The sequence below is a fragment of the Cryptomeria japonica genome, chromosome 9, assembly GCF_030272615.1.
Source record: "Cryptomeria japonica chromosome 9, Sugi_1.0, whole genome shotgun sequence".
NCBI classification, from domain to species: Eukaryota; Viridiplantae; Streptophyta; class Pinopsida; order Cupressales; family Cupressaceae; genus Cryptomeria; species Cryptomeria japonica.
In genome coordinates, this window is record NC_081413.1 from 554,423,913 (window position 1) to 554,435,080 (window position 11,168).

At 36.5% G+C, this 11,168-nt stretch overlaps 1 protein-coding gene across 1 annotated transcript; it reads left to right on the forward strand.

Moving 5' to 3' along the window:
• Positions 1-357: 357 nt before the first annotated feature.
• On the forward strand, positions 358-3,961 carry LOC131070493 (uncharacterized). Its single transcript, XM_058006058.2, has 6 exons — positions 358-1,009; positions 1,893-2,128; positions 2,223-2,502; positions 2,790-2,875; positions 3,024-3,115; positions 3,255-3,961. Exons 1-6 carry the CDS (start codon positions 875-877, stop codon positions 3,524-3,526), a joined length of 1,101 nt encoding a protein of 366 aa, XP_057862041.2. The 5' UTR covers positions 358-874; the 3' UTR covers positions 3,527-3,961.
• Positions 3,962-11,168: the final 7,207 nt, after the last annotated feature.

The following is an 11,168-nucleotide window of genomic DNA, read 5'->3' on the forward strand; positions in this document are numbered from 1 at the left end:
TCTAAAGATAACCCAAAACAAATAAAAAATAATTTTTTTTATCATATTGAATATAACAATACATAAGTCGATGTAACTCTTATTTGAAAATGATATTTTAACTTTTTAAACTGACCATACATTATATTAGACATACATTACATACATTTGTATAGAGAATAACCATGAATTTATGTAATTTTTTTAGGGAAAATCAATTAATTTGATGGTGATGCCTTGTTAGAGGAAAGGAAACAAGATTCTCCAAAAATAACCCAAAACAAAAGTTTATTTTTAAAAAAAAAATTATTTATTTTTTAATATACGGGCACAAAAATTGTACGGTGGCTTTTGAGGAGACACCTCAGTAAATGTGATGCGAAATCGGGTTTGGAGAGAGCGGACGTGACGTCTGATTACAAAGGAGTTAATGAGTGGTTTTGGAATCCGTATGCTCGGGTGGCCGCGGGAGAAAGCGGCAAGTATAATGAGAAGGGGCGAGCCGGAGTGTTCACAGTTGTGAGCTTTGATCGTTTCTTCTGCACTCTCTCATTTCTTTTTTTCATTTTCTCTATTCTTCCGCGCCTTCCATTACGTGGAATTGCTCTCCGCTTGCCACCATTTTTCCCTTCCCACAATTTTTTAGTTATAAAAGGCCTCTTTCCATTAAGGACTTCCCACAGCTTTTTAATCGCTCTAATCCAGGGATTTGCTGTTGAATTCAATGTAAAAAGTCAGAATTTGAGGCTGTTTTTTCTAGATATTCGCTATTCTGGTGTATTGATTTTTTACCATTGAGTCAATGGGGAGGGTGATAAATGATTCAGTGTCTCTGAGTTTGGAATAAATTTGAGAGAAGTTGTGGGTTTTGATTGCGCCTCTTTGTGGGTTTTGTATGAGCGATCGAGGAGAAAGTGATAAAAACTGTACAATGTACGAAATGGGTAGTGCGGGAGCTTCATCTTCTTCGAATTTGGAATGTTTTTTGGCCTGCATTACTCCACGCATGCCTGCACATTATTTGCCCAAGGTATGCCCATTTTTATTTTAAGCTGTTCGGTGCTTGTTAAAGCCCAGGGTTTTGGCTCTTCCATTGCTCTTCTGGTTCGTGCATACAGTGAATAGACAGTCTGGATTGATTTTCACTTGTTTGGAATGAATCCTCACCGTCCTAGTTGAAAATGGTTGGATGCCCATTACTAATCTAAAGACGGGCTTGATGTCATGAATTATTTGCTTATATAGATTTTGTATCCGTTACAGGGGTATTGACCTTATTTATCAAATTTACAAGCTGTTTTGTTAAAATATTTTGGCAAATAGTTCATCTGCATAATCGGTTCACCATTATCATTGATTACTTATTTATCAAAATCATCTTGTTGGTCAATTGAACTCTTGGCTCATAAAGACATCGTGCAGAGTCGCCATACCAGTAAGGCGTTAAGGTCACGAAATTTTTTTTTGCTCACACAGGATTTATTCGTGGAAAGGAGGTTGCAGGGTAAGTCTAGATTGCCATCTAGATTTGGGTCAAATTTGATAAAATGAATACCTCTCGGTCTGCCATGCCTACTGGCTGCAAAAAGTATGGGATGTTTATAGTCCCCATAAACTGCCATGCCTACCGGTTGCCAAACGTATTGGATGTTTATAGTTTCAATAAACTGCCATGCCTACTGGTTGCAAAAAGTATGGGCTCTGTAGATTCCCAACCCAAATAACTATCTTGTCAGAAATGTACGATGTTGTAGTGCGGTTAAGAGTTTGTGAATGTTATCCACCCAACCTAAAAAAAGCAATATTTTCAGAAAGGATGCATGATATTGTAATGTAGTGGGGGTTACTAGAGTTAATGAATAGTGAGATGGTTTTTTTAATTGTAAAATTGTGTATGGCTTTGTGATGGGCAGAGACGGCTTCCGGAATTTGGGTCAAACAAATGGTTGCAACCTCATTCAGAAGAAGGGTGCACAGAGTATTTCAATGCGGGAAACATGTGGGACCTTTATGATGAGTGGAGTGCATATGGAGCAGGAGTGCCTATAGTTTTGAACACTGGAGAAACTGTGGTTCAATATTATGTGCCTTACCTCTCTGCGCTTCAAATATATACTGCAAATGACATTAGATCATCTACAAACTTGAGGTTAGACTTAAAACTTCAAGGCTCAGTTTTTTATCTTTCTTGTTGAATGGCATACAATGTTCTGGATAAATTGATTGCCATGGGTTTTTTACAGGAATGTGAGGGATGAGAGTGATGGGGACTTGGAGCTGAGGGATTCAATCAGTGATTCGTGCAGTGATAGTGAAAGTGGGAACTTGAGTGAAAGATCCTCAAGTTTCAGAAGTGAATCATGCAATTCCAGTGAAAGATTAGGATTGTGGGATGCTGCCTCTGAAGATTCTTCTGTTCTTGATAATGATAGTATGTGGCATATGCATGATCGACTTGGACACCTGTGTCTTGAATATTTTGAGCAAGCTGTACCTTATGCAAGAGTCCCTCTAATGGAGAAGGTACTTTTATAACTGTTACATGCTCTGTTACTTAACAAATTGTTGGTGTCCTAAATTCCTAATTGATTTTCAGCATATGGGTTTAATCGCATCCCTTTTCTTTGTTGTTTTAAGTCTACTGAGACATGATTGTGCCTAGTATTGCAAATGCAGAAATCAACTGCTGCAAAATTTGGCTGGATACTCTTTACTAATATTATTTTTCAAGCACTCGACTATAACGTCTTCCTATCATTTTTCAAATTGTTTGAATAACTGTTGCATTCTTGATCCCTCTGTATGCACAGGTAAATCAGCTAGCCAGGGGATTTCCAGATTTAATGTCATTAAAAAGCACTGATCTTTCTCCAGCAAGCTGGATGTCTGTTGCATGGTAGGTGCTCTACTGTTGAAGATTTTGTTGTTAAATACATCTAATGTCTAATGGTACAATCTGTAAGCCTTTTTTTTGTAATGCATCTCATGATTTGAAATTGTTAGCAAGAAAAATCTTCATTTGCCTGTATGACATTTGATTCCAGGTATCCTATTTATCACATACCGACAGGCCGGACTATTAGGGATCTATCTGCCTGCTTTTTAACATATCACACTCTCTCTATATCCTTCCAAGGTTTGTATACCATGATTTAGAACAATTACTATATAGATCAACTGCATTTTTTCCTGAGACTCTGCTTATCTTCATCCTTAATCCTGCAGTAGCAGCTAGTTAAGTTGTTGATTAAGCTTGGCTTTCAACCTCCTTGCAGAGAACGAGATTGGAGAAGGGAATGGAAGGATGGAATTGGGCAAAACTAAAGCTGAGGATGGCAACTACATTACTCTTCCGCCATTTGGGCTTTCAACTTACAAATTGCAAGGAAGCACCTGGACTTCTGCTGGTTGTGTTGACCAGCAGCGAATTATCTCTCTGTTAAGCTCTGCTGACTCTTGGTTGAAACAGCTAAGGGTTCGCCATCCAGATTTTGAGTTTTTCAACTCTCACAATTTGTCATTACAAGGGAAACTGTTGTTGACTTAGTTAACAAGCTATATTTTGGGATCCCCATACAAGTTTTGGAAAGAAGAAACAGAAAATCAAAAGAGTGATTAATTGTTCCACTCTCCTTTTTTTTTCAAATTAACATGTTGAGGGTGTAGAGAAGAGAGAGGAGAATTTGCAGGACACAGATTGAGTGTTAGGTAATAGTAACTTGTCTTCTGCATATTGCACTTGTGTAATGGCTGAGCCACCTTGTCATAAGAGAAAAAAAATAGCCAGCCTGAGTAGAGTTGAAGTTGATGTTTTTATAAATCTCATGCCCATGGAAACGAGTCTTAAAAAATATCGATTTGGGTTGCTTTGGATTCTCTGTAGTTACAGGATTTCTGCACTGTTCCCTCTGTACATCATTGAATCTTTGTCTTAAAGTGAAAATACCAAAATTTACCTCATTACCAAGATGATGAGATGTGACATATTTGTCATGATATATGCTTAATTTTTGCACATCTGCACTTTGGTTTAGATGGATATAGATTAGTTCAGAGATGAACCAGTAGAAAGGATTCTGCGGTGAAGGTTTTCTACATACAGATGTGCGTGTGAGGGGGAGGGCCCCGCAAGGTGGACAGCTGCCCTGGGGCTTTGCCCTCTACCATCTCTTCTCTGTCATCACCACTGTAGAATGATTTGTCCTTTCCCAAAATGTCAGATCTCAGTACTATCACAAATAATTAGCAGTATATAAATTTACTGCAGATTGAAAACTTGTCTGATACGTGGCATTCACAAAATTATAGCATAGTGTTTCATGCTTATCTTTTAGGACTGAGGTGGTGGAGACAAGGTGTGAAAAGCAGCAACAAATGTCCCAACATGCATGGGGAAAAGACTTTTATATAATGAAGAAAACGTAGCAAACCAAACTTTTTTAAATCGATCACAGCTTTTACATATTAGGAGTCAGACCAGTAGGATAGAAGCAATCCAATGAAGAGTCATAACACAATTTCTGACAGTGTTCTTCTATAGTTCTTTCTTCAACTATTGGTTTAGGGGGTTAAAAGTCAATTCATTTTATCTTTTCTACTTTCTCGTGCATTAATTCTAGCTGGGGTTACGAAGAGATTGCTATGTGTTACAATGTAACATCATGCAGCTGGTACAAGTCCTAGATGATTTATTCAAAGTTTTGTAACATCTTTGATAATCGGGTTTCCTTAAGAAAAGGATGTTTAGGTAATAAAACATAATTTATAAAACCATGAATGATTAAATATAATACAATATTCAATGACCTTTTTAAAAGAGATAATAAAATAAAAACATGGTATAACATATATTTTAAATATTTAATTAAAAATTGTTCTTGAAAATATATCTCATTCCGAGAAGGCAAATATCCAAAATTTTGGAGGTTGAACACAATTTATTAATAACTACCAGTTTCATCTAATATACATAAATACTTATATATAAAAGAGGTAAATATATAATCATATATATAAATGATTATATAACATGATCTTATGTAAATAATTAAATAATCTAATTAAGAGTTAAAGGTTGGGCATGTATTCTTCCTAAGAAGTGTTGGCTCAAATTGATTTAAATATTTACATAAGATTTTTGTCTTCAATATTGATAAATTATAAATGTTTAATAAAAAAAAATTTCATGTAACATTTTCAATTAGAGAATTTTACCATTTTATTAAATATCCAATATCCAATGATAACCTTTGTAATAACTTTGTGCCTGCTTGAAGAATTCTTTTTTATTCCAAAATCATTCTACTTCCTTGTCAAAGCTCACGTAAACCAATATGGGTTGCAACTATTTGTCTAATAACATTTTCTAACCATGACACATGGAAAATTGGATGTATTTTGTTGACATAAGAAAGTGCACTTAATTATTTATATAAAACTATATAAATTAACTAAGATTTTGATATGATTAATATGATTAATGGGTAATGGTTAAGTATGTACTTTTCTTAGGAATTGTTGTCCTTAATATTGATCAATTATAAATGTTTTATAATTTAAAAAAAAAATTCCATGTGACATATATACGAGAACTCTACCATTTTATTAAATATTCAAATGATCACCTTTAGTGCTATGCCCACAAAACACTATTTGAAATTTTGACTTAAAAATAAATAAAATAATTCCTTTTCACTCAATTCCATCTTTGGACCCAAAATAGACATTTAAACATATTCTTTTACACAACATTTAATATTTCATTAAAATCTAAATAAGCATGTATTAATATTAGAATGTTACCAATCATGGTATCCAAAGTAATTACTTAGCACAATATTAGGGAATCATACTTGAATTGAGCAAGAAAAGTTAGGGTTACTAGTAATGGCCAATGTGGCATCTCCCATATAACCATCGTCGACATATGCTCAAATCTAGGGAGTTAGTTGGAGTTGATATCATGTACTTGTAAGGTCACTCCATAAGTTTCAAGTGTACATGTGTATGTTCATAATAGTCACAACATAACAAAAATCACCCAATGAGGTTAAATATCACATATATAAATTAATTGCATTTAACTAATCCAAATCATGTTATCATTCAATTCTACCATAAATATTAATGCCTCAAAACAATATGTTCATAATCACATTTATTCTACATTGAAGTCATATTTCAAACATCATTAAATTAAGCATAATAAAATTAGGCATAATACCATATCACTTATATCACATGAAACATCATCACTAGAGAATACTTCAAGTTGTCACAAGGAGCTTGGCACAATATCATGCACACATCTCAATGCACATAACACCAAATGGTGACATATTTAGAAACACTCTCTCAAACATGTGGGTGGTCAATTCACACCATGAATCACAAGGAGAATTCCACAACTTATGCATCCCTAGATACATAGTCAAACCAAGTTGAGATCAACACATTTCCAAGATGCAAATGGGAAGGATGTTACATTTATGTAATAACTTAGTGCATGCTTGAAGAATTCCTTTTGGTTTCAAACTCGTTCTACTCTACCCATCAAGCTCATGTAAATCAATATGGGTTGCAACTATTTGTCTAATAATTTCTTTTCAAGCATGAAACAAGGAAAATTATATGTATTTTGTTGACATAGGAAATTGCAATTTGTATGCTACATTGTTATTCTTCTACAATAATATATAAGGACCATAATGCTTGGGCGAAAACTTTTTATCCTCCTTTTGTTGTCTTAATGACATTTGGATATATGGTTGTAATCACACAAAGATTTGATCTCCTTCAAGCTTTCTTTTATTATAATGTTGATGGACTTCTTATTTCATTCTATTTTATATTGTTACCAAATTCTTCTGGAACTAACTAGTGCCTCTTCTATTTTATATTCTTACCAAAGTAAGACACATGCTTCTAATGGGGATGAGACTTTTAATGATAAAGTGTGTGTACCTCATTTATCTAATAATGTTCTTTCCACATATCAGATTACTCACGATACAAGGAAGTCTGTGCAATTCACTCCTAATTTAGTTCTCATCACAAATTTTTAGAGAAGAGAGATTATAGCTACTGGGGTGGTTGACCATACATCTCACTTGTACACCTTTTCAGACTTTGTGTCCTAATGATGACTTTGATCTATTTGGCAATAATCAAACTTGTAGTGTGGACTTTGACTTTAAGGATAATTTTGGTTACTTGAACTTAGGCATTCTCGCAAGTGATCTAGTTATTGAACCTTTCATTCCATATCCTCCATTAATTGTTGCTACTTTAGAGTTTAGAGTTGTTTCATTGAAAGCTTCTAGTGATTCTTTGTAGTAGGGCATACAAAGTCTTTCAAATATGACTTTGTGGGATGACATCTTGACAAGTGTTTCAAACTTGTGTGCGGAATCTTATATTCTAGATGTAGGAAACATTGTTGATTGCTTGTCTTATATTTGATGAGGATGATTATTCTTTAGTTGTTGTGAGGGGATACTATGACCCTCTTGTTCATTTTCTATATGATCATTCCCCATAGTTTGAGATGAGTATGGATACTTTGGAATTAAATTTGGAGGAGGTCTCGAGTCTTTGGATATTTCTTTACACCAGTTTCTAGGATATGTGGATTGTAATCTTCCGTAGTGTGGCCTAGACTGCATGATTTGAATGTGACAAATTTAAGCATTGACATGGAGACCCTTGAATAGAGTTAAGAGGCTACACATTTTGACATTTATTCCTACATATTCTCTTAAAGAATGGGAGGATATCATGCATACACCTTTGGTATTTTCTCTTCCTAAGAGGTGGAACATTATTTTATGATCATGGGCCATCTTCTACATCCTATTTTGTGTAGCTAGCATCGACTCTGCACATTATGGGGGGCTACTTAGTTCATCCACTTCATTTCACTCTATATTATGGGGAGTTCTATTTACTTGTTGTCAGAGGGGACTTCTGTTGACGTGTGTTTTGACACACCCACCAACAATTAGATAGTTTATGCAAACACTCACCACCTCTCCTGAAAAGTAACAAGTTTAGAATAACTCACTACCCCAAGGTCTCTGTAGTCAGGTCTTGATGGTGATGGATAGCTCAATGGTTGATGTGGTTATACCTGTAAAGGGGCCTGTTGGTTAGAACTAAATCTCGCTGGTTTACGAACAATTGCACTTCCTCTTTTTTTTTTGTATTTTAAGATTTAAGATTCTCTGGGGAAATAAAATGCGAAGCGTAAGGGAAACAAGAAAATAACAATAAAGATCAATACAATGACAACTTAATAAACTATTCAATTAGTTCCCTGCAATTTGAGCAATTATCAAATATTATCTAAGTTAGCATTCAACAACGGACTTCAATAAAACCTGCAAAATCATCAATTTCACAAATCTGCGGACATAGAATTATCAACAATATGGCCTATCACAGTAATTCCCATACACCACTGACGTGCGCAATATGGTTCATATCATAATAGACAAAAAGATTACCATGTTGCTAACTCAAAATAATAGACGTTACTGATTACACAGAACAATTTGGTAGAATATAGATGTAAATAAGGCAAACTACAAGCTGCTTTTCATATTAATCTCCATGAATGTATAGCAAAAATAACTCAAACTTCTTAACAATCTGCAAAAATCTCTAACCACAAAACATCAATTTAGGGACCCCTACAAATGAATTCAACTTCTCAATTTATAGAAGTTTTTCACCCTATTATTTAGGAAATAACTCTATCCTAAATTAAGAACTAAAATTAGGAGTCGCAGTTAACTTGCAAGTTTCTGCCTGGACACTCCACTTAACAACTACGAAATGGACGTTGCATGAGCACTACGAAGACCATGCTGGGTGAGCCACATTTTCGTAATCATGCATGATTTCTTTCAAAATTGGGACTTGAGTAGGAGGAGCAGTTTTAAAATCAAGAAAAAGCTTTGTTATCTTTAGCAATTGTGTGCCTAGCTTTTTATTTCTTGGTAAATGCCTTATAATTTTCAATTATACATGCAACTGCTCGGACTGGCGGATTGGCTACATGCTTAATTCTAAATTTATACTTCTTCAAAGTCTCCTCTACATGTACTCCTTGTTCCTCTAACTCCTTTACCGTATCTGCCACCTCCTGACACTGAGTAATCAGCTGTGTGTATCTATCCATAAGGGCAGCATCGAACTAGGCAGCAGGTCCTAAGTTTTGTGCCTCATATGCATCCCATTGATTCAAAACTTGTTGCTGGTCCATTATTCCAGTATCAGCTATCCCGAGGCCAAAAGGCCCTAGTATATTTGTTACAAAATCCTCATATGACAAAATCTCTCTGAGAAGAGGGTCCCAAATATTAGTCATCTCCTTGACATACTGCTGATACATCTCTACTTTCAACTCCAAAATGTATATGTAGGATTGTAGATTCTCACAACTATCCCCTCCTAAGAGGTCTTCTTGTACTATCAGCTCTTCTCCTAACCATAGTATCCTTTTCAAAATTCGGAGCTGTTTATTAAAGGTGTTCTCCTTCCTCTCCCATTGTGTGGAATGGGTTGCCAAAGCTCCACCTGCCTGTACCGCTTTATGGTATATTTCCATCGTGTCCTATAGAAACAACCTAATTTTGGCTGCATTCATTTGAGTCTAAGACTTAGCGGCCGCAACTACTCGTCTTACCTCCAATAGTGCCTTTACATCTCCTTCTGGCAAGGATGAGGTTGTTGTTGGTCGAGATCCTCTTCCTCCTGGTCAGAGTCAGACTTAACGTTTCTAATTTTCACTTTCTCAGTAGTGGATGTAAAACCTTGCACTACGGGGTGCCCTATGGATACATTAACAAATGGTGGTGCGGGAGCAGCGGTGCCTGAAGCACTTGCTGTACTTGTGGAAGGTGGCTGAACAGGTACCTCCTTGGTGGCCCCTAGGTTCTCTTCATGTTCTTGAGTATCTTCTCCTTCAGTGTGGCCTATAGCAGTCCTTGGTGGGAGAACTCTAGCAAGTGGAACGACGCCTAGCCCATCGATCACCCCTAGGTCTGCAGCCTTCTTCAGTAGTTCAGACTCCTTCATCTTTTCTTGGAGTTTCTTCAGCAAGTCCTCAGTTCTTTCTTGAGGTTTGTCCTCCTCACCTGGGTCAGTGGAGGTATTTTGTCCTGAAGCCGACCTTGTTTTTCAGGCATACTCTTTATGACCTCTTGACTGTGGTACCCCTGAGGTGGATTCCTTTTGCTTTATTTTTGATGCACTGGGTCTGACCCTCTAGCTTAACCATTGCTTAGTCCTATTGATGACTACCTAGGAGACCTTCTCCATATCTGTATCTTCACTTGCAGACCATTTCACTGGGGAGAGGGGCCTGTTGTCTATCCCTGATTCTTTATAAATTGGATCGAGTAACTCTCCATCATCCCTCAGGTCTTTAGGGAGGTTAGTCTTGATACCAAAGTCTCTAACCTGCGGCACAAACAACCTGTTATAATTCTTCTCCCCGACTTCAAAACTATCCTGCAAGTTGGCCCAAAAGTCTTCCAAGCTGGGCCTTTGCCCCTCATATGCCTTAGGCATAGCTTGCTTAAGTTTTCCGTAGGGATCATAAAATTCCCTAGTATGATTATATTCTTTCAGGTTCAAATCCTAAAGCTCTTGCTCGGCCAATTTTTCCACTTGTATTTTAGAATAGGCGAAGTACCCAATGGACACTAAGAAGTCAATACCTTAGAAGATAGTAGTGACTGGAGACCAAGAAGTTGTCTCACATACTCCAGCAGGATTACCCTATCGTTGCAATAACGAGGCAGCAACATTGGATTCCCTGTGAATCCACTAACTCTGATGTAAGTGGATCGAAGGTTTTGGATGAACCAACATGCCCACTCCCAGATAATAGCCATGGCTTCTGGGCTTATCCAATATCCTGCGTCTCCAGTCAATTTAATGATTATAGGGAAGATGAAGGCATCATTAACCCTCTTGAAGTGTGTCTTTGCATTTGTTAGAGTGAGTTGGGACTAATATTCCCATATCTTCTTCTAACCCTCCTTCTCTCCTAGCTGCCCTTCTACCTATAGTCCTGGAAACTTTCTGACTCTGGCAGCTACCCAAATGACATAGGACGTGAAAAAGAACTTCTGGGTATGATGCACCTCCTTCATCTGCTTACAAATGTTATTAGAAAGGAT